The sequence below is a fragment of the Xenopus tropicalis genome, chromosome 1, assembly GCF_000004195.4.
Source record: "Xenopus tropicalis strain Nigerian chromosome 1, UCB_Xtro_10.0, whole genome shotgun sequence".
In the NCBI taxonomy this organism is placed as follows: domain Eukaryota; kingdom Metazoa; phylum Chordata; class Amphibia; order Anura; family Pipidae; genus Xenopus; species Xenopus tropicalis.
Genome location: NC_030677.2, coordinates 140,451,887 through 140,475,847, shown reverse-complemented (window position 1 = coordinate 140,475,847; position 23,961 = coordinate 140,451,887). Strand labels below are relative to the sequence as shown.

Here is a 23,961-nt window from a genome sequence, read left to right as displayed (position 1 = left end):
TAAATAAACTGTAAAACCTTTATTCACTACAAGCTGCTTTTTGACTTTTTTGACATCCTGTGGAAACCGGAGTGCCTGCCTGCTTTTCTTTTTTTGTTAATTCCTAAATGGCTCCCTAAGATGAAGGTCTGGGGCATAAGCACCTGGGCCCACCTTTATCAGGGGTAAGATCATACGATTTGCTATTACTGTGATAACCTTGTGTGGTACCTGATATTTACACAGGTGTCCTGTCACCTCAGCATTCACACCTCTGTAAGTTTCAGGTATCACCTCTCTGAATGTGCCATTGTGATTGGATAAGTGGAAGAGTACATATGCTGAGGACTTGAACTGCTCGGATGAATAGTGCAAAGTCTTCAATGATTACTTAGCAAGTCCAGCTGCTCTAGATTTACTTATACTAGATATACCATGGCCTGGATGAATGAAAATCTTCATAGTCAGATTCTGCTGAAGAAGCTCTATTAACTGATACATTTTATTAAATACATGTTTACTGTGACAGAATCTGTTTAAAGGGAAAGTTCACCTTCAAACAAAAGTCTGAATTTGAACAGCCACTGTGAGAAAAAAAATTTGTAAAGCATCTTTATTATTTAAAACTGTGTATGCCTCCCCCCTCCTGCTTCATTTGCATTTGACTGATTTGATTGGCTGAATCTTGCCAGCCAGTGGGGTCAATGATAAGCAAATGAGGCAGAAGAGGGAAGGCATATGCAGTAACAAGTTCAGTGTCCACTTTTTTTTTTCTTTTGGTTGTCTGCAAAGTCCTCATCTGGAAAATCCCATATTGAGAGACATCAGCTTAGCAGCACTGATCCTGGTCTGAATCTTCAAAACTACACATTTTACATAAAAGATGCTTTACAAAAAAGTTTTTTTCTCATAGGGCCTGCTCAAATTCAGACTATTGTCTGATGGTGAACATCCCCTTTAAGTCTTTTGCATCTAAATACTAGAGATGCACCAAATCCAGGATTCGGTTTGCCTTTTTCAGGAGGATTCAAATTCAGGCAAATCCGCGCTCCTGGCTGAACCAAATCCGAAACCTTAAAATCACATGATTTCTTGTCACATAAACACAGAAGTTGAAATTTTTTAACCGCACGCGAGCTTTAACCCTTCCATATCCTAATTTGCATATGCACATTAGGATTGAGTACGGTATTCGGACAACTCTTTTACGAAGGATTCAGGGTTCGGTCGAATCTTAGTCTTTAAAACAGATTCAGTTTGGAGATTCCATCCATTTCAACTCAGCAGGACTAGTTGTTGGCCAAACAAAAGACACCCAGTCTGTGCTTCCATTTGTTTTTAATAGATATTGCACTTGATTGTATGTTTTTTTCTTTCTTTCCTGAATAACTGTTATCAACACAACTGCTTTATTTTAGATGGATTAACTGTTTCATCCAGGAGCACAAAAACTTCAAAAGGTTTTTTCCTTCCACTGGCATAGCCAAATTCCACAATAAATAACTTTGATTTGAAGGGAAATAAGAAATCAATAGTGTAGATGGCTCCCCTTTCGTGTTGGATTAGCCAGGCTCATATTGCTTTACAACACAAGGCTGGCCCTTAGATCAGAAAGTAGTTAATTCCTTGCTTTGGAAATAATAAAAGGTTTAATATTTATGCTATTCAACTATTCCCTCCCAGAGAGAAATGGTTTGCCCATGTCCATCCAGAGAACTGCTCTGCAGCAACCTTGCAATAGAAAGGTAGTTTTTTTTTCTTTTTTAAAAAAGGCACAGTTTATGCAATAAATTAGTAAGGCTTCAGGTTTCTTTGAGTCAGCCATGGAATGGTGGACAGTTCTATCAATCACTTTTTGAGAAGTCTTTTTCCTCTTCTGTATCCATTTCAGTTAGTACTGAGTAGCACAGAATTTGTGTATATCGTGTCAGAGCACCTGCAAGGAAAGTATAATAGGTGAGCTACAGGCTTAGCACCAGTACTAGCAGAGACACAGACAATTTGCTATTGAGGCGGATATAAGCCTTCCGTAATGCTTTTATTTGCATTCTAACACAGTCAGTACCTAAAACATGTATGGTGCCCATCAGAAATCATACCTGCAGCACGCTGAAGACATTGTGGCTTCCGTTTCTCAGGAACACGAACCAGAAGGAAATAGACTGGGACTCCTGACAATGCAATTCCCACTCCAATCAGAGAATTTATTAGATCACTATACAGGGGTACAGCCACCAGGAACACAGTGCAAAGACAGAATATGATTGGGAACACTAGGCTGAGCTGCAGGGAAAAAAAGTAAATTATAACTCTGGGATTAGGTATCAGAAGGACACAAAGGTTTGCAAAAAGATTGCAAAGTGGTGCATAGAAGGACCATGTTTAAACTATCACATGATGAATACAGCACTGTCAAATACTGGGATGTAATCTTGGTAGCTTTGAACAGAAAAGCCCTAAAATACGTCTTTCAAGAACAGGGCCACAAGGGCAACTTAGTCCTCTCTGATGTACACTATGCTAAGATCTAGACCAAAGATAGGCATCCTGCCCGCCTCCAAATGTTGACTTTAGACATGTCTTGAATTCTTTTATTAACATTATGCTCAACATGAGTCATCAGGCAAAGGAAGATAAGATGGAAAACAGCAGATTCCTTCCACAGTCCAGATTACAGTCAGATCAATATACAGGCATGTCATAAAAACAATAATGTAAGCACCCACAATCAAATAAAGGTGGCCATACACAGTAAGATTCACTCGTTTGGCAACCTCTTTCCCCCAATATGCCTACCTTGGGTGGGTGATATCATACTAATGCGATTGTTTGGCTAAGGCCAAACAATGTAGAGGATACAAAAAGTTGGAGTGAGGACTGCATTAATGAGCCGATGCAGTTCCTGATCAAATAAAAACATCAAACCTGCCCAATCAAAAACTGGTTAATTCGGTCCCCATACAAGGGCAAATAAGCTGTCTTAAGGACTCAAATTGGCAGCTGAAATCTGCCTGTATATGGCCGCCTTAACTTTTAACAATTTATAGAGTAATGGCAATGTTTGTCAGCTGGTTGAAGCATGGGGGTGTCAAGACAGGGACAACTGCAACATTACTTTTGATGTTGCAAGAATGGTCACTGTTGTATCTATCTAATTCCTATTATTGAATTTATCAATCTGCACATTGGCCAGGCCATCTCAGCAGATACCCAACTGATAGCTCCCAGCAGCACTAACCTGTGCAGACACTCATAGTAGCAGGCTACCTATGCTCAACACAATATATCAAACTTTTCAGTGCTCTCTGATCTGGGTGTAATAAACACAGCATGTCTCCAAACAAAATGCATCATACAGTAGAGCACACAGTAATTACGCCCTGTGTGCCCTGTTATGTGTTACATTGTAAGTTACAGGCTAGCTTTGAAAATAGGGCAACTTGTAGAACCTTTCTAATAACTTTGCCTGTCTCTTTTCTACCAAATATAGATTTTCTTAAATTCTGCCATGGGCTGCAATGTGCATTATGGGTGCCCCAAATAAACAGTACTGTCTGATGGGTGTCAGTGCACAAACTTAAAACTGAAGCACCAAGTGGATGAAATGAGGGGATGAAGACAGGGTATAAAGACAGACACCATGAGAGATATATGGTAGGGCTGTACTTGCCTTGAGTGGCCTTGGTCGGTCTGGTTGTTTCCAGCGCAGATACAGCTGTCCCGCAATAGAAAGTCCCACAAATAACCAGTAACTGAAACTGTAGTAATTAATGAGCTGGAAAATATCTTCAACACAGAGGTACACCAGGGCCATTGCACCCTGCAGAAAGGAAAACACTTATTGTAATACACTAATCTGTCTATAGGCCTAGAACTCCAAGAATTCCATTCCTAGTAACGGAGCTGCTTTGTGATGCTGGAAAAATGTGCCTACTCCCAAATCTACATAGATGTTTCAGTGATTAATATTGCACACTTACATTAAAGAGAAGAGCAGGTATGGGTGTAAATCTTTCTACATGAATCATGCTGAGTGCATCAGGAAGATGGCCCTCCCGAGATCCCACAAAGAACAGCCTGCAAGCAAATACACAAATCAATTTGAGAGACAGTAATCAAGGGACACTTACATTAAGGAGGCAGCAATATAACTTATTGAGTATCAAGTGTGAATGTGAATTACCTATAAAAGAACATGTAGTCCAAGGCACTCCTGTTATTGTCACCACACAACTCAATTTCAGGGTTCCATAGCAATGTACCATCTAACACCGCTTGTAACTAAACTGTACTGTGATTTTGTTTGTTGTTTTAAACTAAACTTTAATCTCCTCGCTTTCATGTGGTCACTCCTATAGCTCCATGGACAGGCAAGTGTGTTTTCGTACCAAGCATGAGTGGAGCTGTAGGAGTAAGCATGTAAATGAAGATCTGTATTCCCATGCCTGTGAACAAAACACAGGAGGAGGAAAACAAACAATTTGCTTTGTGTGTCCCTGCTCTAAAGCACGTGTTATATTTTTATAGAAACCTACATTAGTTTTCATTTTATGAATAATACTAATCAGTAACACTAAAAGATCCGTATCACTTTAAAAATAGAATCAGCAAAAGGGGAAATTGCAAACAGTTTTAAATCGCTGACATAAGAGATTGTAATGGGGCAAAGGGCAAGTGCTGAACAATCATTTGGGTGGTGACTGAGACAGGACTGAGAAGGACACTTACGACTCAAAAACCTATTGCCTTGTTTTTCATCTAGTACTATGCCCGGCCCTATTGTCTTATCTTTTATATCAACATATATGTGGCTGAATCCTATTTAAACGGTGATGCCAGATAGATAGTTCTGCCTCTACATTTATAGTAGATATCATTATTTTAGTTGAAATTACAATAAAAGGAAGCCTAACTAATAGCAAAGTGCTACTAATAATAGGAAAAACATCTTTGCAAGTAAACAAGTGCAGATACATGTAAAAAGAGAGCCCTTCATGCTTCTCTTTATAGAATTTACTCAGTGAGTGAAACACTGGGACTGTTCCCCATCATGTCTGATATATTTACTCTTGGAGCTTGTACAGATGCTGTATTGTTAGTTAATTTAATAAGTGGATAATAATACTACTCAGTGATATGTTGCTGTAGTCCACAGTTTATCGGCCCGTGTAGACAGGCCAGCGTGACCCATACCTGGCCAAAAATCAGGCAGATCATGGCTATCATATAGGTTTCAAAGGTTTTGTTGGGGAGACATGCGCATTGGTGCATTGGTGCATTGATGCGGTCCTTGCCACAATGGCTTTAATCCCAAAAATGTGATCCAAACATTCGGCCCTCAAAGTGGGCATATCGGGGAAAGAGACGCTTATGCAATAATTTGTCCCTAGGGCCAAACGATCGCATTAGCATGATATCACCCTCCCAAGGTGGGCATATCAGGGGAAAGATTCACTTGTTTGGCAACCTTTAAGGTGGCCACACACGTGGCGATCTGACGATGTTTCGTGCGACCATCGGTCGCACGAAACATCGTCAGATCCGCCATACACCGTTCAGGGCTGAAACAGCAGATAAGGAGGTAGAAACAATAGGATTTCTACCTCCTTCTGCCGATTCAGCCCTGACGGCAGATTTTGGTCAGGCGCCTTTTTTGGCGCCCGATCAAAATTTTCTAACCTGGCCGATCGGCAAGTCGACTGATTTCAGCAGCTTCCTGCGATATCGGTCGACTCGCCGACATGCCATACACGCACCGAATATCGTATGAAACGAGGTTTCGTACGATATTATCGGTGCGTGTATGGCCAGCTTAAGTTTAGCCTTGGAATATCTGTGATTCTTCAAATGTGCATAATCTTGTTTGTATCATTACCTTATAAAGATAAGTTGGGAGCCATAAAAACACATACAGGTAGCATTCAGACCCAAAACTTTGTTTTTTTCTCATATTTTCCACTGCCACCATTGCTTATATAATTTATTCAGGAAAATGCTATTGCTCGATATCAGTGCTGGCTAACTTTTTACACAGAATAGGCTGATTATTTTTTTCATACTGCATGTTCGACAGCTGGATCATATTTAAAGGATAATGTCTCACATCTATGAAGTCCTTGAGGTTGTGGGCAATAAAAATCCACTGGATTGTCATATTAGGCCTCCCAGTTTCCAGCTTTACAGTCCTGCTATACACAGAAGAGTGGCACCTAGGCACATATGTTTTTTTGCTGCCTGGGCTTCTACACTGAACTGTTTAGAAATCCAACAGACATCTGCCTTTAGGTTAACAAAAGTCAGCTGAGATACTCCTATTAGCCTATTCATCAACAATACCTGAACTTTCTTTAACAAATACAATTCATGCAATAAATACCTTCTAGATACTATCTTCATTTGTGTGTATATGGGAACATATGGACAATTGACGCATAATGGATGTCATTCAAAAGACAATACAAGTCTTAGTGATTCTGTGTATATTGGAGGTGGGGAAAGGATTCTGAATAGAGAAACTCCAGCTTGGGGATTGTACAGAGGATTAGCATTACACACCCATGGCAAGTCTTCTATTGAGCAACAACCATACAGCAGATGTCAAGACCACACTGCTTTGTTGAAAGTGCTCTATGCCAACAGAACATGTATCTTTCTCTACCATGCTAAATATGAAAACCACCTATCACTGCCAGTGACAATTTTTTTCCCCAAAACATGCATATATGCAACTGTTCAAAAATCTGACTGATATATCCCTTTTATCTAAATGACAGGCAGCACATAGAGACATCTGGTGGTTCTTCATTGACAGGAAATATTTATACGTGCCACTGGCCTTTTTGTTTACTAGCTTTCATTTTTTTTTGTACTGTGCTTATACAATCACAATATACAAAGAGCAACCAAAGGGGTTATACTTTTAGTCCCTGCTAGTGTGATGAAGTGTCAACATTATCACAAGACGACAGTCTATCACTAGGAGAATTTCCATTATCATTTTGGCATTTAAATTGATATGATGAACAAAGAATTGATAGGGATACAGATTTGATACAGGATAACATAGTTATTACCAGTAAAGCTTAGAACTGTATTTTATTTGGATCCATTAGAAGTCTGACTACTATACTATACTGGTGTGGTGTATTATTTTGCTAACAAACTGCTTTTTGCAATACAAGGCAGCCGTCCTGTACTTTTTGTCATGCTCTCTGCACATCATTTACTATCATAGTGGAAAAAAATAGCTTGCTTTCTAACTACAGACAACTGGTCATGGGTTATCCAAATTCAAGTTTTTTACAGTGTCATGTAATGTTTTTTATTGTGTCAGATCATCTGAGTCTGAGTAATAAACAAACACTGGCTTAGCTGCAGAGAAGCATAATTAAGTCATATATTACTGATACAAAGCAGAAGCTAACAAGAGTTCAAACTACTTGGGGAGAGGAAACAAAAATATAACAGGGCTGGGCAGTTACTAGGGCACGGACTAGGCGTAGGTAATAAAAGAAAGGGGTATGTGCCCAGCAATGCATACAATGTATTATGACTGAAGAAGTGAAAGCTTTTTTCAGATTTTTTTTCTCAGTATATTACAAGCCTCTTCCAGGTTGTTTAAAATAAATAAATTGTAGCCCTGTACTTACCACACGTGCCATGCATCGGATTTAGTTAAAGATATTAAGCACAGGCTGAAATCCCAAGTTGTAAGTGTAACTGAGCACTAAAGGTCAAAATTTTACGCCACCCTTATTTTGCGCATTTGAGCATTTATCAGATGAATGTTGGTATCTGTAATTCTGCAATATCTAGCTTGCTGAGGGCTATACCACTTATATGCACTTTGAAGATTTGTTACCTGGATGCAGCAAGGATAGATGCATTGAGGCCACCAAAGCATGACAAAGCGACAGCCAGTGGTATCGTCCAGTTAAATATGCCAAAAATCTGATCAGCAAAGGTCTGAAAGAAATAGAGATGAGCAGTGTGATTATGACTTGCTGAACTGCATAACCTTTTTTCTAATAATGTAATTAAAGTTACTCATATGCAGACCTTGCTCTACCTGCACAATATCTCTCTACTAATATTGATCTGTTATAACTATGCCCACTGTTACTGTGTTTCTTACACTAATAATATATGCACTAAGCTATTCCAAAGTACAAATCCCTGTAACCCCAAGATGCGATGTATACAGAGCAACCTGAATGTTAGAGGACACTAAGCTATTCCAAAGTACAAATCCCTCCAAAATCTTGGAATGCTCACTCTTCACAGTTCCTTAATATTCATTTTATTTGTAACACTCCATTCTACATGTTTTCTGATATTTGTCAGACTCTTTAATTTTAAATATGCTTCATATTTGCTCTGTTCCACCCTATTCTCTCCCAACCCTTCTGTATATTACTGCTTAATTACCACAGCAACAGCATCACTGGCAAGAATTTCCCTGATATCCAGCACGGTGTAATAGGCCACATTGGTAAGGATGTAAATCACTGTCACTATTGGCATAGAAATCCCAATGGCCAATGGCAGGTTCCTGAAATTGAGCAAAAAAGGTTCCATTAAATATACTCTTTATTGTATTAAAATGTGTTAATTCCTTTTTATCCTTTTTTTTTTAATTTTTAGTACTTACTACTTCCTAACCCTGTGTTTTAATTTTCTTAAATTAAATTACCTCCTTCTTTCAGTACCATTCCACTGAGCATCCCAGGGCCCACAAGAGAACTAGACATCCAAAAACATTACATGGCACAATCCATGTATGGCCAACTTAAAGGAGAATTCAATTTATAATCACTGGGAGGGTATCAAACCAGGTGCCCATCTAAGGGTGAAGACACACAGAGCTACTAGTAGCAGCTACTTTTTCATGGCTACTAAACTCCAGAAAATACTCTGCCATAGACAATAATGAGAATTGCCTCTGCTAAAACACACGCAGAGACAATTATCAGTAAATGATCAGCATTGTCTGTTTTAGTAGCCACGACAAGTAGCTGCTACTAGTAGCACCTTGTGTCTTCACTCTTATACTCTGAGCAGGTGCTCCTGTTCGCTAAAAACTAAACCATTCTGGGGTATTTCTGTAAGAGCAGCACATTCTTCCACTTCTTTCCAGGTGCACATGACCAGTAAAGTGAATTGGTGGCTTTTTGCTTCTAAGTTCAGCTCCAGCTCCACTCTGCATGCACTTCTGGGCCATAACATAGAAGAAGATCCAGAAGAAACAGGAGCACTGGCCTGGAGTATCAGGTAATCAATTATAATCAACCTAACATGTTGGGGTTCCTACATTTTAGCACCCCCCCAAGACTATCCAATTCCTTTTTCTTTAATAAATTCCCAAATATATTCATTCCATGCCTTCTTTAACATTCTTGCTCTGTTGCCTCCAAGTCTTTCTCCCATATCTAGAACTTTATCTAAGTTTCTTCTCTAAAAAAATTTAATCTCTCACATTTTACCTCTCTGGGTTTTTTATTTCCTCTGTTACAAAGTTAAGTGTGTCCCATCCTGAGTATGAAAAAAGTGCAGAATATAATGCAAGAGCAATGTCACCAACATCGTATGAGGAGCCAGCAAACGAATTTTCAAAGTTCTCTGAATGACCTGAGAGAGAAAGTGAGAGAGAAATAATGTGCTTTCGAAGCAGAAGCAAAGAAAAAGAATTTCTCTCAATAAGACATGCATCATCCCCTACATTATATCTCTCTACTAGTGAAAAGATAAAAAGTTGCTTATGACATTTTGGTATGGAAAAGATAAAACAGGACAAAGTAGCTAAATAAGTCATTAAAGTAAGATAGTCAACATATAGTGAAAAATAAAAAGGGCAAAGGTTAAAACTCATTTAGGAGGAATGAGAGAAGCTAGGTGGCAATTAGGTGGTTAAAGGGATACTTTACATGTTTAAGGGCTCTGACACACAGGGAGATTAGTCGCCCACGACAAAACTCCCTGTTCGCGGGCGACTAATCTCCCCGAGTTGCCATGACCCGCCATCCCACCGGCGAACATGTAAGTCGCCGGCAGGATGGCAAACGCGGCGGCGCGATTTCCCGAAATCGCCGAAAAAGACTCGCAAGTCTTTTATGTTTTTTTTTTTATCAGGCAAAAAAATATTTTTTGGGTTAATATGTCCTTTAATAGCCACCTGAATATTCAATTCATTTCCAGGCTACTGCCACAACAGCCTCCAAGACACAGGTATTTGGTGTTGGAAGTGCAAAATAACTCGAGGATAAGCAAAATAAAGGAAAATAAACACGTTAATAAATGAAGGTCCTTCTAGCTAGAATTCTGGCTAAAATGCATACCAGTTTGAGAACCTTCCCAGCAGAGAACTCAAGGTTGTCTCATCAGCTCCTACTTACCTTGACAGATCTTTACAATTCCAGCTATAATGACAGCAATCAGAGCTAGCACTTTGGCATAAGTGAAGATATCCTGGACCCTGGTCCCCCATTTTACATAGGCACAATTCACAAAGGTAAGGAGTGCTGCAAAATAGAATACAAATATATATGTACATTGCAAAGAGTGAACACGGAGCAAAGAGCAACATTTTCTCTTTCTAACTACTCCCAACTACCTATTTAGGTTTGTGTTTAACAAGGGCACTGTAGTTAAAAGTGGTGCCTCGCTGGAGCCTTGGGTTCAGTTCCTACCAATGCACTTTTGTGGTGTCTGAATGTTACTTTTGTGTGTGTATGTAAGTTTCCTCCTACACTTCAAGGACATACAAACAGCTTAACTGTTTTCTTATAAATGTGATCCCTTAATATGTGGCCGTAGAATTGAGCTTAGATTGTAAGTTCCTCTGACAGATAAAGACGTGGTTCATTAAATATTCTCTGTAAAACAATGTTGGTGCTATACAAAAGATTATAATGATACCAAGTTATTTCAAAAGTAGAATGATCTAGTGTAGCAGTTCAGCAAATATCATCCAGGAAACACATGCTTATTATAGCCAGGCCTTTTCCTTTTAAAGGAGAAGGAAAGGCTAGTAAAGAGTTAATCTCAAGCTGCAGGCATACCTTCAGTAGTCTCAATAGTGCCCTTAAGTCCCCCCATATTTCACCTGTTCAGAAGATCTGAAGCCAAACAGGAAGAAAAAACGCTGAGCTGTGTAAAGAAAGTTCCCATAATGCCTCGCTCCTGCACAGACAAGCAGACCAAGTGAACATGCTCACTTAGTAAGACTATGGGGGAGATTTGACACGAACGCTCCGAGCGTATTTTCGCCGATTTTTTTGCGCTTGCACGATTTTTTCGTATGCCCACACGTCTTTTTCAGACGCCCACACGACTTTTTCGTACGCTTGCGCGAAAAATTCGGAAAGGTTCTGCCGCTGTTTACAATCATTCCGTACAAAAATTTGGTGACTTTCTGCGAGTACATGGGGTTCCAAGTGGGACCCAGCAATGACCCACATCTCTCCATCCTGTCTACACCCATGCTTTTTGATCCATTCACTTATGGGCCCGGGAGGAAGGGGTCAGAGGTATATGACATGATCAGACAATTTTTGCAAGGGAGACCAGGAAAGTGAAGTTACACCTCTGCTCAACTTGCACAATATTTTCCAGTGCAGCAATTAATTTGTATCCTCATTAGTAAACTGCACATGTTTTGTTCTCTTGTGTCTACATGGGTGCAATTTGCCCCTACGCTGGCACCAGCCTGCTACCTTGACTGTACCTTGAAGCACTTTCTCCGCCCGGGTCAGGCAGATATCAGCTGTGAAATGCAAACTCTTGCATTTTTTTGCTGATATCCGCCACATTTGCCTGCACCCAATTTGAGATAATGCTTCCGGGTGCAGAAAAAGTAGGATGTTGGTGCCAGCATAGGGGCTGGTTCTTGGCCTGCGTTTTTTGCAGCCACGTGTGGCACAAGCCTTATTGCTATGTCAATATATTGCCTTTTTGTAGCTTTAAATTATCTATATATGGATGTTATGACAAAATATGGACAGAAGAAAAGGTTAAATAAGTAATCAATATGATAGCAAAAGAACAAAATTACAGAATCAGAAAGTAAACACAAGACAATATAAAAATGTCATATACCAATTACTAGGGTAGGAAGGAAATGCACTAGGTATAGAAGGACTGTAAAACAGATCAGAAGAGATGTTAAAGAAGACAGCAAAATGATGGACTATGGAAAAATGCTGGAGAGGCACAGCTCCAAAGAAGCAATTGTTTAAAAACTAGGGCATTGTTAAAAACTAGAGCAATATATTCTGTTTGTACAGACTGTACAGACTTCCCCTTTCTATGTTCTATATATCATTGCTGGGATTTAACTTTGTATACGACAGCTGGCAAATGTGGTAGCATCACGTGGATCATGCGACTGACCTGCTGGTGTCAGCAAACAATTCTCACCACTTCCTCTAGTTCAGACTGAAAATCCACTTCAGCTTACAGCATAACTCACCCCAAAACTAGCAAAATTAAAGAAGGGTGCAGGACACAAGGTAGATTGGGCAGAAGTAGGATAGGGTAAGGAAAAGAGGTAGAAAAAAGAAAGGCTAAATAAATAAAAGAGTACATAGAAAGCCTTATTGCAAGAGAATTAATACAGAAGAGAAATAAAAGCTGTCACACCCCCTCCCTAGTGTTTCACTTCCATATGTGATGCACACACAAAGGGACTGCACGTGATTTATACAGGATGTTACAGTTCCTCTCTGAATGAAGTCTTTATGGAATGTCATCACATAAAGGAAAGAAAACTTGTGTAATCAATACATCTACAGGTATGGGACCTGTTATCCAGAATGCTCAGGGACCTGGGGTTTTTTGGATAAGGGATCACCATACTTTAAGTCTACCTAAAAAAACATTAAAACATTTAATAAACACAATAGGATTGTTTTGCCACCAATAAGGCTGATGCCACATGGGGCTATTATTAAATTCAGTACAGGTATGGGATTCATTATCCGGAAACCCACTATTCAGAAAGCTCTACATTACTGGGAAGCAATCTCCCATAGGCTCTATTTTAATTAATTTAATCAATTATTTTTTTAACATTATGTCAGCCCCTCTGCTGCAACAGAAAGCAGTGTGCAACAAGAAAAAAAGGCCATTATTTTGCAAATATCCAGAAACCCATTATCCAGAAAGCTCCCAAATAGGTGAATGCCATTTTCAATAAGGGCCTATTTAAGTATTTATAACTTGTCCCATGCTTCTCAACTTTTTGGTTGGTATTCATTATTAATTCTTTAGCATTTTAAACCACTGCCTGGTTGCTAGGGTAAACTGAACTTTAGTACCTTAAAGGAACAATTTATTGTAAAAATGAAACTAGGAAACTAGACCGAGCAAAATAAAAAATGTTTTCAATATAGTTAGTTAGCCAAAAATGTATATGGCTGGAGTGGGCAGATGTCCAACATAATAGCCAGAACACTACTTCCTCCTTTACAGCTCTCTAAGCTGTTAGGAGTCAGTAACCAATCAGTGACTTGAGGGGGGCACATGGGACATAATTGTTCAGTTAGTTTGTTTTTGAACCTGACCCATGTGCTCACAAACTAACTGTACAGTTATGTCCCATGTGCCCCCCCCCCTAAAGTCACTGACTAACAAAGAGGTTAGAGAGCTGAAAGCATTAAGTATTGTTCTGGCTATTAAGTTAGACATCTGCTCACTTCAGCCTTTATAGATAATACTTTTGCCTAACTATATTAGAAATATTTTTATTTTGCGCAGCCTGTCTGTTTTACCTAGTTTCATTTTTACATGAACCATTCCTTTAGGGACCCCTTATCCAGAAAACTCCGGGTCCCAAGTATTCCAGATAACTGATCCCAAACCTGTACTATGAAGCTCCAATAATATATGATATATATAAATATCTGAAAGAATCAGATGATCAGTGACAGGTGTTCATAAATATGACATATTCTTTTAATGACATCATTGATATAACTAAAGAACTGAAGCATGCATCTTCAGTTACAGAATATCTTACCTATACAACCTGCTGCAATGAGTCTATTAGCAGCATAAGGAGATCCACAAGAAGGGAAGATAGGCTGCAACATATAGTTGGAAAATGTGATGGCAATGACAGCTTGGCTTGTGGGTTCAATGATGAGAAGAGATGTCCATAATCTGATGAAAGCCACAAAACCCCCGAAGGCCTCTAGGATATAGGCATAGCTGGCCCCAGATTTGGTGATTGTAGTCCCAAGCTCAGCATAACACAAAGCGCCAAAGATAGAGAAAATACCACCAACTGCCCATAATACCAGTGAGAGGCCAAATGAAGCACTGTATATTAAGACCCCTTTGGGTGACACAAAGATTCCAGAGCCAATCATGTTCCCCACAATGAGGCACACCCCATTTAACAGGGAGATCTCTTTCTTCAGTTTCATGGACTCTTGCGAGCCCGAGTCTGCTGTGGAATCTTTTGTCCCATTACGGTTTGGCTCTTCTGTGGAGGCAGGTGTGTACTTGGTAGAGGTACCCATGTTGGAATATGAGGGTCAGCAGCAAAGAACCATGTCCTGGCAGGAGAGAGGAGGAGGATTAAAGGATTATGATGAGCAACTGTGCACATAAAAATGTAAGGCCATCTCATTTACCACTTCGCTGACTTAAAATTCATTTCATTTCAGGTTTTCTTCTTTGCTTTAAGAAGCAGAATACTGCCTGAGGCAGGAGTTATGCATCAGTCATAAGATGCACATAAATTATTTGGCTCTTCTCTACAACAATTAATCAAATTCTACAATAAAATTTGTAGTATGTTCTTGCATGAAATACCATGGGATGCTCATATCCCCAAGGACAGTATTATCCAACCCAGGCTTAAAAGGCCTTTTGGCCTTAAAGGAACCTTTATTCATCTCTCAGTTTCTCTATAGCTTTAGTTTCATATAAACTCTTAATAAATACATGTGCACTGCTCACTCAAATTTGTAGTTTTTGTACAGCATGTAGAGGATTCAGTCTAGTTTATTTGTTAATAAAAATACATAAAATGCAATAAAAATGGACCCAAGTAGTAAAGATATCATTAAAAACTGTAAAAGTATTGCTCATAGGTGACCATGGCTTGTATTTGAACAGTCCTGTTCTTATACAAGGATATCAGACTCCAAACCATCACACTGTGTTAGAATACAAATTACCACTTTTAGTAATGGCTGTGTATTGCTCTTCTTTTAACTTAAGCCAAAAGCCAGACAGAATGAAAAGGATTCTCGGAAGTCAGTAACGACCTGGGCTATGGCGCAATGTCCTGATAAGAATTCCTACAGCAATAAAAGGGATCAGCATCAAAACAGCCTAGGACTTTCAACTGCAATCTGCAACCTGTTTGGAATTCTTGGCATATTAATGAGCTAATACTTTACTAATTAATGAGCCAATGCATTACTAATTAAAAGCACTAATCGCTGCTTTACCTAAACATTTTGTAGCAATCTCACATTTTGGATGGTAAAAGCTATTTTTTTCTTTTGTTTAAATGGAATGAACCTAAAATACTGTAAAACATAATCTGTTCCTGCCATTGCCAGCACTGCAAAAGTCCCATTTATAATTACTGGATACTCCTAGTATGAGGTGCATGTAAAACGAAAAACACTTTGGTGCAATGGCACAATATTGTGTTCTAGCTATTTAGTGTGCCACCTCACACTTTTGATGGCTACTTATTGATAAGAAGTAATAGGACAAGTGTGGTACCTTCCAAAAAAATGGAGCAAATTTTGCTTTTTTGATACAGCATCCTGTAAGGTCAACCAATCTGGTTTGGGGGCACTGAGAGCAACATCCAAGGGGCTGGTGAGAAACATGTTGCCCCCCCTTGCCACTGGTTGGGGATCACTGGACTAAACACTCTAAGAGGGCCTTGCAATACCACACTGAAGGGATTGTTCAAATTCAATTTAAATCTTAGTATGTTGTAGATATAAAATTAGTTTTTACTCTGTATTTTTTTAAATATTTTTAACCTTTGCTTCTACAGCTTTCCAGTTTAGAATTAAACTCATCTCTTTCTAGGGTCTCACTGAATCAAACCTGGTTCAAACTGACAATCTGTAGAATCTGACAAATGATGGGCTGCTGTAAAACCCATAGGCAGTCACTATTTGTTGGACTTGTAGAAAGCTGTTTGGGCTCCTGTTTACTTGAAATGTTAGTGCCTATTTTAAATCTCAGTCAAGACCTGTCTGGTTGTTAGGACTCCACATACCCTAGCAACAAGGCAGGGTTGAATAACATATCACAGTATAAATACAAAGACACCAGGTGCATCTTAGCCACACCCTGTTCCACCCACAGACACTGCAGGTTACTTGGTGAGAGAGGGGCAAATCAGGGTGACCCCCAGAAATTTATGACGTGTTGACATGTCTTTGAAAAGAACAAGTCATTAATTACAATAACCAGATAAGATTTTAAATTTCAGGTTAAATATAAGAGTAACTGTTCAAACCAAGTCTGACCAAATGCTGAAACACTGAAAAGTCAAAACATTGTAAACAAAGTCTGTTCTTTGAAATTAACTAAAATTATCCCTAGTACAAAGTTTTCTGATGTATCATATGCAGATGCTTTCCATCCATAGCACATACATTGTTCAAATGATCACCAGAACCCTTTATAAAAGGCCAATTCAATATAAGCACAGCATTTTGTAACAATAACTCAAAGTGGTACTTGCTATACTACATTTCTTTGTGTCATTTATTAATTTGCCTATTCCATCATTAATTATAATACATTACCATCAATGGTCACTTCTTATTGGTTTTATATTCTCAAGACAAACATGTACTATGCTAAGCATTCTCTAAACACAAATTTCTGTGTACTCAGGACAAACCTACCGTTCTCTACTAGGATGCTCCTCCACTGTTATATAACTAAAACCAACAAACAGCGCTCTCAAACTGAAGGCCTGCAGGCCAGACATGGATCTGGAAGTTATTTTTAAAGCCTCTCTCTAAATGCTCCACTGATAACCGTGTACAATATCAATTCAGTAATACTGAATCCAGTCCATTTATATGTACAGACATGGGACCCCTTATCCAGAAACCCATTATCCAGAAAGTTCCAAATAACGGACAGGCCATCTCCCATAGACTCCATTATAAGCAAATAATTCTAATTTTTAAAAATGATTTCCTTTTTCTCTGTAATAATAAAACAGTACCTTATACTTGACCCCAACTAAGATATATTTAATCCTTATTGGAGGCAAAACAAGCCTATTGGGTTTATTCAATATGTAAATGATATTTAGCAGGCTTAAATTATGGAGATCCAAATTATGGAAATACCCTTTATCCGGGAAACCCCAGGTCCCGAGCATTCTGGATAACAGGTCCCATAACTGTACTACTTTAGCCAGGTCTCAACTATGACTCAAAATAGGACATAGTCTGGGCCTGATATTATTTAATCGTCCTCTATTTTAAAGAGTTGAGGAGCTCTACCTTTAGGCATTGGTTATAATAACAGGTATATATTATACTTCACCCATAATAACTATACAAGTAATCCACAATTACAATGAGGCTAATATTAAGAACACTGTTACCTCACAATAAACAATGTCCCATTGTTTTCATCTGATGTACAATTACCTTGTATCCAAAACACAAACTGGATCCACTGTAGACAGACTGCAATTTCAGTGACTAGGAGCTTAACTGTTGTAATTAAAGGCAAGCAAGTATAACCCTGCAGGCTTAGAAATGATCCCAAAAACACAGCCAGGAAATACCTGCTACATACAGGATGAGTGGCCATATCAGAGAGCAATAGAATGTGACTGTATCAGATGAGTGATGAGTGCTATGGCTGTCCTTAGTGATGGAAGTTGTCTGGCCTCTGGAGCAGAGCACTCAGTGTAAAACCCCATTAGTATAACCCACTCTTTATCTCTCTGTTAATGGGCCCAACTATCACTTACATTATTATACACATATGCCCATAGATATACATTTTACAATAAAGATTCAACATTCATATATTATTCTGTGAGGTGCCACAATGCATGAGACCGCAAGACCCCCTTTGCACCCACCTAAAGACAGCTTTAGTAAGTGCGCCTTAACGCAGATGACGATGCGTCAGCGAATGAAAGTGCGGCAGGATGCGTCTGTGCCAAGTCAAGGCACTTCAGTGGATGAGAGTGCGTCAGTATGAATGGAAATACGCGACGTATGTTTTGTATCCCTCTCGCCCACTCGGGAGAAAGGTCACACAAAAGGAATTAACCCCCTCCCCCCCAATGTGATACCTTGTGCAGCCTCCGAGCCCGACTGATCCCGGGGAGATAGAGAGCGGAGCAGAAGGAGATGAGTGCCTATAAGAGACAAGGCTGGGGAGGGGAGGGTGCAAGGTACAGGAACATCAGGATTTCGAAAGCCAAGCAAGATCGCTCAGCGAATTCTGAGAGTTGTGGAGAAAGCATTTCTTATCAGCGGGGGAGGGTCAGCACACAGGGCTGGGGTAAAGGAAGACAGAGGAAAGGTGAGGGTCGTGCTGTGGATGGGGCGGAGAAAGGACAGCAGAACCCCCTCCCATCCCCCGTTACTTCTCCAATTTAGTGTGACAATGTACGTTATTGCCTTAACCCTCTGTGGCCTTTGCACCAAGCCAGACCCCCCAGCAGGCGTTGTGAGCTTGGTATGGATTACTCGGGTGGGGTTGGCTGGCTGGGCGTGTGTAGGGGGCTGTTGTCAGGGATTCGGATGTTTCTAGGGACGCGAAATCCCCGCCTCAGCTCAGGCAAATCCTCATTCAACAGAAAAGCATTGTATTTACCTGCAAAGTACCAAAGGAATGTCACCCACAGGCTTGCTAGCTATTGTCTGCAAACAGCAAGCAGCATTGTAAATAGCCTGGTGTAATGGCCATGGGTGCCCAGCTTGAGAGTCAGTTAGGTTAGGGTTACATTTGGACTTAACTCTTGCATTGTGCCGTAGATAGTCCTCCAACTGAATTACATATACAGCAGTGATTTCATACTTGTGTAACCTTGTGTTAAGGGGGACCCTGACCAAATATTGGACCAGAAAGAAGTCTGGAAACTTTAGTCCCAATATACTGGGTGGAAGAACCTCAGGCTGCAGTGTACCCTGCGCTGTTCCATTAACTATTACAGCCCTACAAACAGGGCAATAAAACTTCCTGAGCCATGGAATGCAAGCGAACAGCTAAAGGCACCTGATCATCAGGGTAACCAGGTCTAATATTCCAAACCAGCCAAAGTCAGTTCCAAAACTAGCCCAAAACTAGCCAGGCACCCGCTTCAAAAGTAGCCCAAAAATAGCCCAATATGCACAATGAAAAAAAATTCTGAAAACAAACAAAACAAGGGAAAACATGCCTTTTTAAAGCAAAGGATTATTACCCATAGCCTGTGCTTCCTATCCAGTTACTGGGATGACTGGTGTTTCTGTGACCAGTTCATGCAGGTTATTGTAGTTTTGCTACCAGTTTCAGTTTACAATAAAAGCCATCTAGATATATGCAGCAACATCCCTGCATACCTCCCAACACCTATAAAAGAGTGTATCACTGACTGCCATGTGTATTGCAGTGGCAACAATTCTGGACATGCCACTTTTTGGCCACACCCTCAAAATACCACACTAAAGCCCTTCATGACACACTGTGGCTCCCAATAATTTCACATCAAAGGGTTAACCATGATGAACCACGGGCTGGGTGACAAAATTCAGGTCTGTCATGTAAAGGGGACAGTTGGGAAGTTTCTCACTACAGAAATGGATTCAGTATGTTGCATTAACGCCAGATATGATAGCCATATGGGTGCATTGAACTACAACTCTCAGAAGCCCCAAGAGATCCTGAGAGTTATCGCTTAAGGATCAACTGCAGAAAGTAACAAATGACAGACCCCCACATCACTGTACAATCACATACCATATAGCACAGCAAACAGGTTGTAATGCAGACAGGTTGAGCCTGTCAATGAGGAATAGAAAAGGGAACTTATTTCTATACTGTCCTACTGTATGCTGGACATAGTAGTTTTATATTAATCTTAGCTGTAGGCTAATTGTTAGATGTAAACTACATTACTCAACATGCACTGGGACAGGCATGTTGGGCACACTAGGGGAAAAAAACTTTGGCTAGTTTCCAAACTACAAGCCCACCAAGACTCCAAAATCTAGCCCAGATCTGTACCTTGGCGGGTTTGTACTTTGGAAACTCACCTGGGCTTAAAATTAGTAGTCGAATTTGGCAGAAAAAATGCCTACCTGGCAACCCTGCTGATCATGCTTACTTATCTAGCTTGTGCTTGGATATTTTTTTATAATAAGCCTCCGTATGGAGAAATATCCTGGAAAATTCTTATTTTATTGAAACGATATATAGCAGGCTGACTGACATTAAAATAGTGAGCCGAGGTTGTGTACAGTCTCATTATGGATATTTGAATAGTAAAATAAGCTCTGCAGCCATAACACTGTGACCTCTAAATGTTTTGAAATGAAATACAACAGTGTGCAAAGTGTGCTATTAAGTACCACATAAATAGCAAAATCTGGCTAGTCAGTACCAAACACCACATGGGTGTATGCAATGATGTTGTAAACAGAGCAGAATGGGAAGAGGAATGGCAGAAACTTCAAACAGAAGGAACAGAAATCACTGAGCCAGCATAAGTTCCTCAGTGGAAATGGTGCCACAGGAAAAAAAAGAGAAAAAAAGACTCAGGATGTTGACCTAGAACACGTATTGAATGAAAAACAAATAGTTGGAAAAGGGAAATTGCAGTGCTTAGGATAGTGTATTGTTTCTTTTTTATGGATGGCATTAAAAGTCAACATCAGGGCAGTATTCTCCCTCTAAAGGCTGAAAGGTGGTACTGTCTCCAATGAAGCATCTAACTTACATGGGATTTCCCAGAAGCCCCTGTGATATCCATTGAATCCCAAAAAGGAAAAGTAAATAGAAGCAGATATATTAAAAAAAAAATGGGAAGCAGGGACCACATTTACCATATGGACACTAGATGGCCTGTGCCTAGGGAGGCAGCTGTCTGATGCAAAATATGGTACATATATGTAAATAAATATAACTAGAACTCGCTGCAATGCATCTATTCGCAAAAGATGAAAAAAAGTGCTTTATTGAGGTGAAAGACCCTTGCCCTTTGTTAAACCTTTTTTTTCTATTAATAAAATTACTCTAAAGAACTTCCCAGAATTGCCTACCTTTGTCCCTCTGTTCTTTCTGACCTGGTTCCTCAGTTACAAGCTTCTCGATTCCTCTCCATCCTTGTTCAGAGTGAAGCGCCGCCCCCACTTCCTGTTCAGGTCTCTGATTACATTGACTACCTGTAGTCGAATTGGAGAGCCTTCTGCACATGCCTGGAGGCAGCAGGAGCCAGTCTGTGCATTAGCAGGGTTTTTTTTCTTGATGAGAGACCTGAACAGGAAGTGGGGGCGGAGCTTCACTCTGAACAAGGAAGGAGAGGAATCGATCATCTTGTAACTGAGGAACCAGGTCAGAAACAGAGGGACAAAGGTAGGCAATTCTGGGAAGCTGTTTAGAGTAATTTTATTAATTGAAAAAAAAGGTTTACTTATTCTTTAAGAGGATCTTATAAATTAAATTACCAGTTCACTAAGAAGCCTCTGATAATGAGCTGCTCAAAGGCTGTTGCTAAGCAGTATCGAGTCATGCAGGTTGGGCACCCCAGGCAACCAGGCTGGCTATGTTGCCATGTCACATGGACTACAGGAGAAGTAAATGGCAAGCGACTGCTGGGGGACAAGGCTCCAGACTAGGGGTAGAAGAGGGCAACAAGAGGTCCGTGCCTAGTGCCCCTCCCCACAGTTGCACCCTAAGCATGTGTCTCTTCTTCCTACACCTAGATCCAGTCCTGCTTCTAAGATAAGGGGAAGGTTTGTTTGTTCAAAGGTAGATTGGGAGTTCTGAACAAATACACCTCTGATAACATTTAACATGAACTGAGATTCACATTTTCTATTATATTGCCATTTAACCTAATAACCTAATCACAAAGACCCATCCGTAAGTATCATGAAAATAACTTATATACATTTAAATTAGGCTATTTTAATAATGTTCCTAAACATAATTGATTAAAAGGTGATTAGGTGGCAGCTGAAGTGTATTTTAGTTACTATTTATTGGAAAAACAGGAACAGCACTCACATATAATATTCCGGAACTTTGCCTTTTATTTTATGCCACAGACTGACTTATGCTATTTTGAGGCAAAGTGCCAGAATATTATACGTGAGTGCTGTTCCTGTTTTTCCTTAATGAATACTACATGGTGATGTACAGCCAAGAAATTCAGGGAACTGAGGCACCGCAGAAGAGCTATTAGGGCTCTGGTACACGGGGAGATTAGTCGCCCGCGGCAAAACTCCCTGCTCGCGGGCGACTAATCTCCCCGAGTTGCCTTCCCTCTGCCATCCCACCGGCGAACATGTAAGTCGCCGGCGGGATGGCAGACGCGGCGAGGCGATTTTGGGAAATCGCCGAAAAAGCCTCGCGAGTCTTTTTCGGCGATTTGCGCGAAATCGCGCCGCCGCGTCTGCCATCCCGCCGGCGACTTACATGTTCGCCGGTGGGATGGCAGAGGGAAGGCAACTCGGGGAGATTAGTCGCCCGCGAGCAGGGAGTTTTGCCGCGGGCGACTAATCTCCCCGTGTACCAGAGCCCTTAAGGAGGAGTGAGAGTGAGATTACAATACACACTTATCTCAAAAAGCTATGAAATGTGCTTTCTGCTTAAATGCATGCCCAACCCTAGCAGCAGCAAAGAAAGGAGCTGCTCAGATGCCAAATAAAGGATATATTACCGTTTATATGGAACTTGGAATCTGAAGTTCACTGGAGAGTGCCAAAATGTTAGGTGCGTATGCCCTAGCCCATGTATGGATGAATAGAAGGTAAGTAAATGCTGCCGCAGTGCAGGCCAGTGCAGGTTTCTCAAAAGAGGAGCACTGGCCTGGGGAAAAATCTTAAAGGAGAAGGAAAGTTTAAAACTAAGTAAGCTTTATTGGAAAGGTCTGTGTAAATACGGCCATAAGTACTCACAGAAAAGCTGCACTAAGTCCTCTATCAAAAGAAACACATGATTTCTTGTCTCCTTTTTTGTGAACGTTCTTTGGTATCAAACTTCCTCTCTTTTAGGGCTCCTTCAGGTTTGGGGCTTGAGTCTGCTCAGTTCTCTCCTCTCTCCCCCTCCCTTCTCCTGTTCCCCCCTCCCATCAGAATGCATAAGAACTCACTTCCCCTATCCTAAAGGTGGCCATACACGGGCAGATCCTACGGGTGGCGATATCGGGGAGGCATGTTGGTGAATTCGACAGGGCCAAACGATCGAATTCTGCAAGCGGCAATGGGGCAGTCGGTTCGGGGACCGCATCAACGAGCCGATGCAGTCCCCGATCCAACGGGATTTTCTAACCTGGCCGACCGATATCTGGCAAATTTCAGGCCAGATATCGGTCGGCCAGTCCGATTGTTTCTGCCCCTACACGGGCCGATAAGCTGCCGTGTCGGCCCAAGGGACCGATATCGGCAGCTTCTATCGGCCTGTGTATGGGGACCTTTAGGAATGAGTGATCTGAGCTTCCAACGGCTATAACTGCAGCAGGAAGCTACCAAGACCAAGCTAAAATGGCAGCTGCTATCAGAGGGAGCTTCTAGGGCTGTTTACTCAAGTATAGTAAAGCTTTCTGCTGAATAAATGTAGCATTCTAGGTGGCACTAATGTGGCGAATTGACTGGCAGTAAAATGCCAAAATGACTTTCCTTCTCCTTTAAAGGATCAGTAACACCAACAAATAAAAGTGTTTGAAAGTAATTAAAATATAATGTACTATTGTCCTGTGTTGGTAAAACTGGTGTGTTTGCTACAGAAAGGCTACTATAGTTTATATAAATAAGCTGC

General features: G+C 40.5%; 1 protein-coding gene across 2 annotated transcripts; it reads right to left on the bottom strand.

Moving 5' to 3' along the window:
• Positions 1–1,300: 1,300 nt before the first annotated feature.
• slc7a7 (solute carrier family 7 (amino acid transporter light chain, y+L system), member 7) lies at positions 1,301–18,551 on the bottom strand. 2 transcript variants are annotated; one of them, XM_012953261.3, is made up of 10 exons: positions 18,074–18,551; positions 13,994–14,534; positions 10,371–10,496; positions 9,462–9,606; positions 8,407–8,530; positions 7,841–7,944; positions 3,960–4,056; positions 3,650–3,799; positions 2,079–2,262; positions 1,301–1,915 (listed from the first exon to the last, which is right to left on the bottom strand). In XM_012953261.3, exons 2-10 carry the CDS (start codon positions 14,496–14,498, stop codon positions 1,824–1,826), a joined length of 1,527 nt encoding a protein of 508 aa, XP_012808715.2. In that variant the 5' UTR covers positions 14,499–14,534; positions 18,074–18,551; the 3' UTR covers positions 1,301–1,823.
• Positions 18,552–23,961: the final 5,410 nt, after the last annotated feature.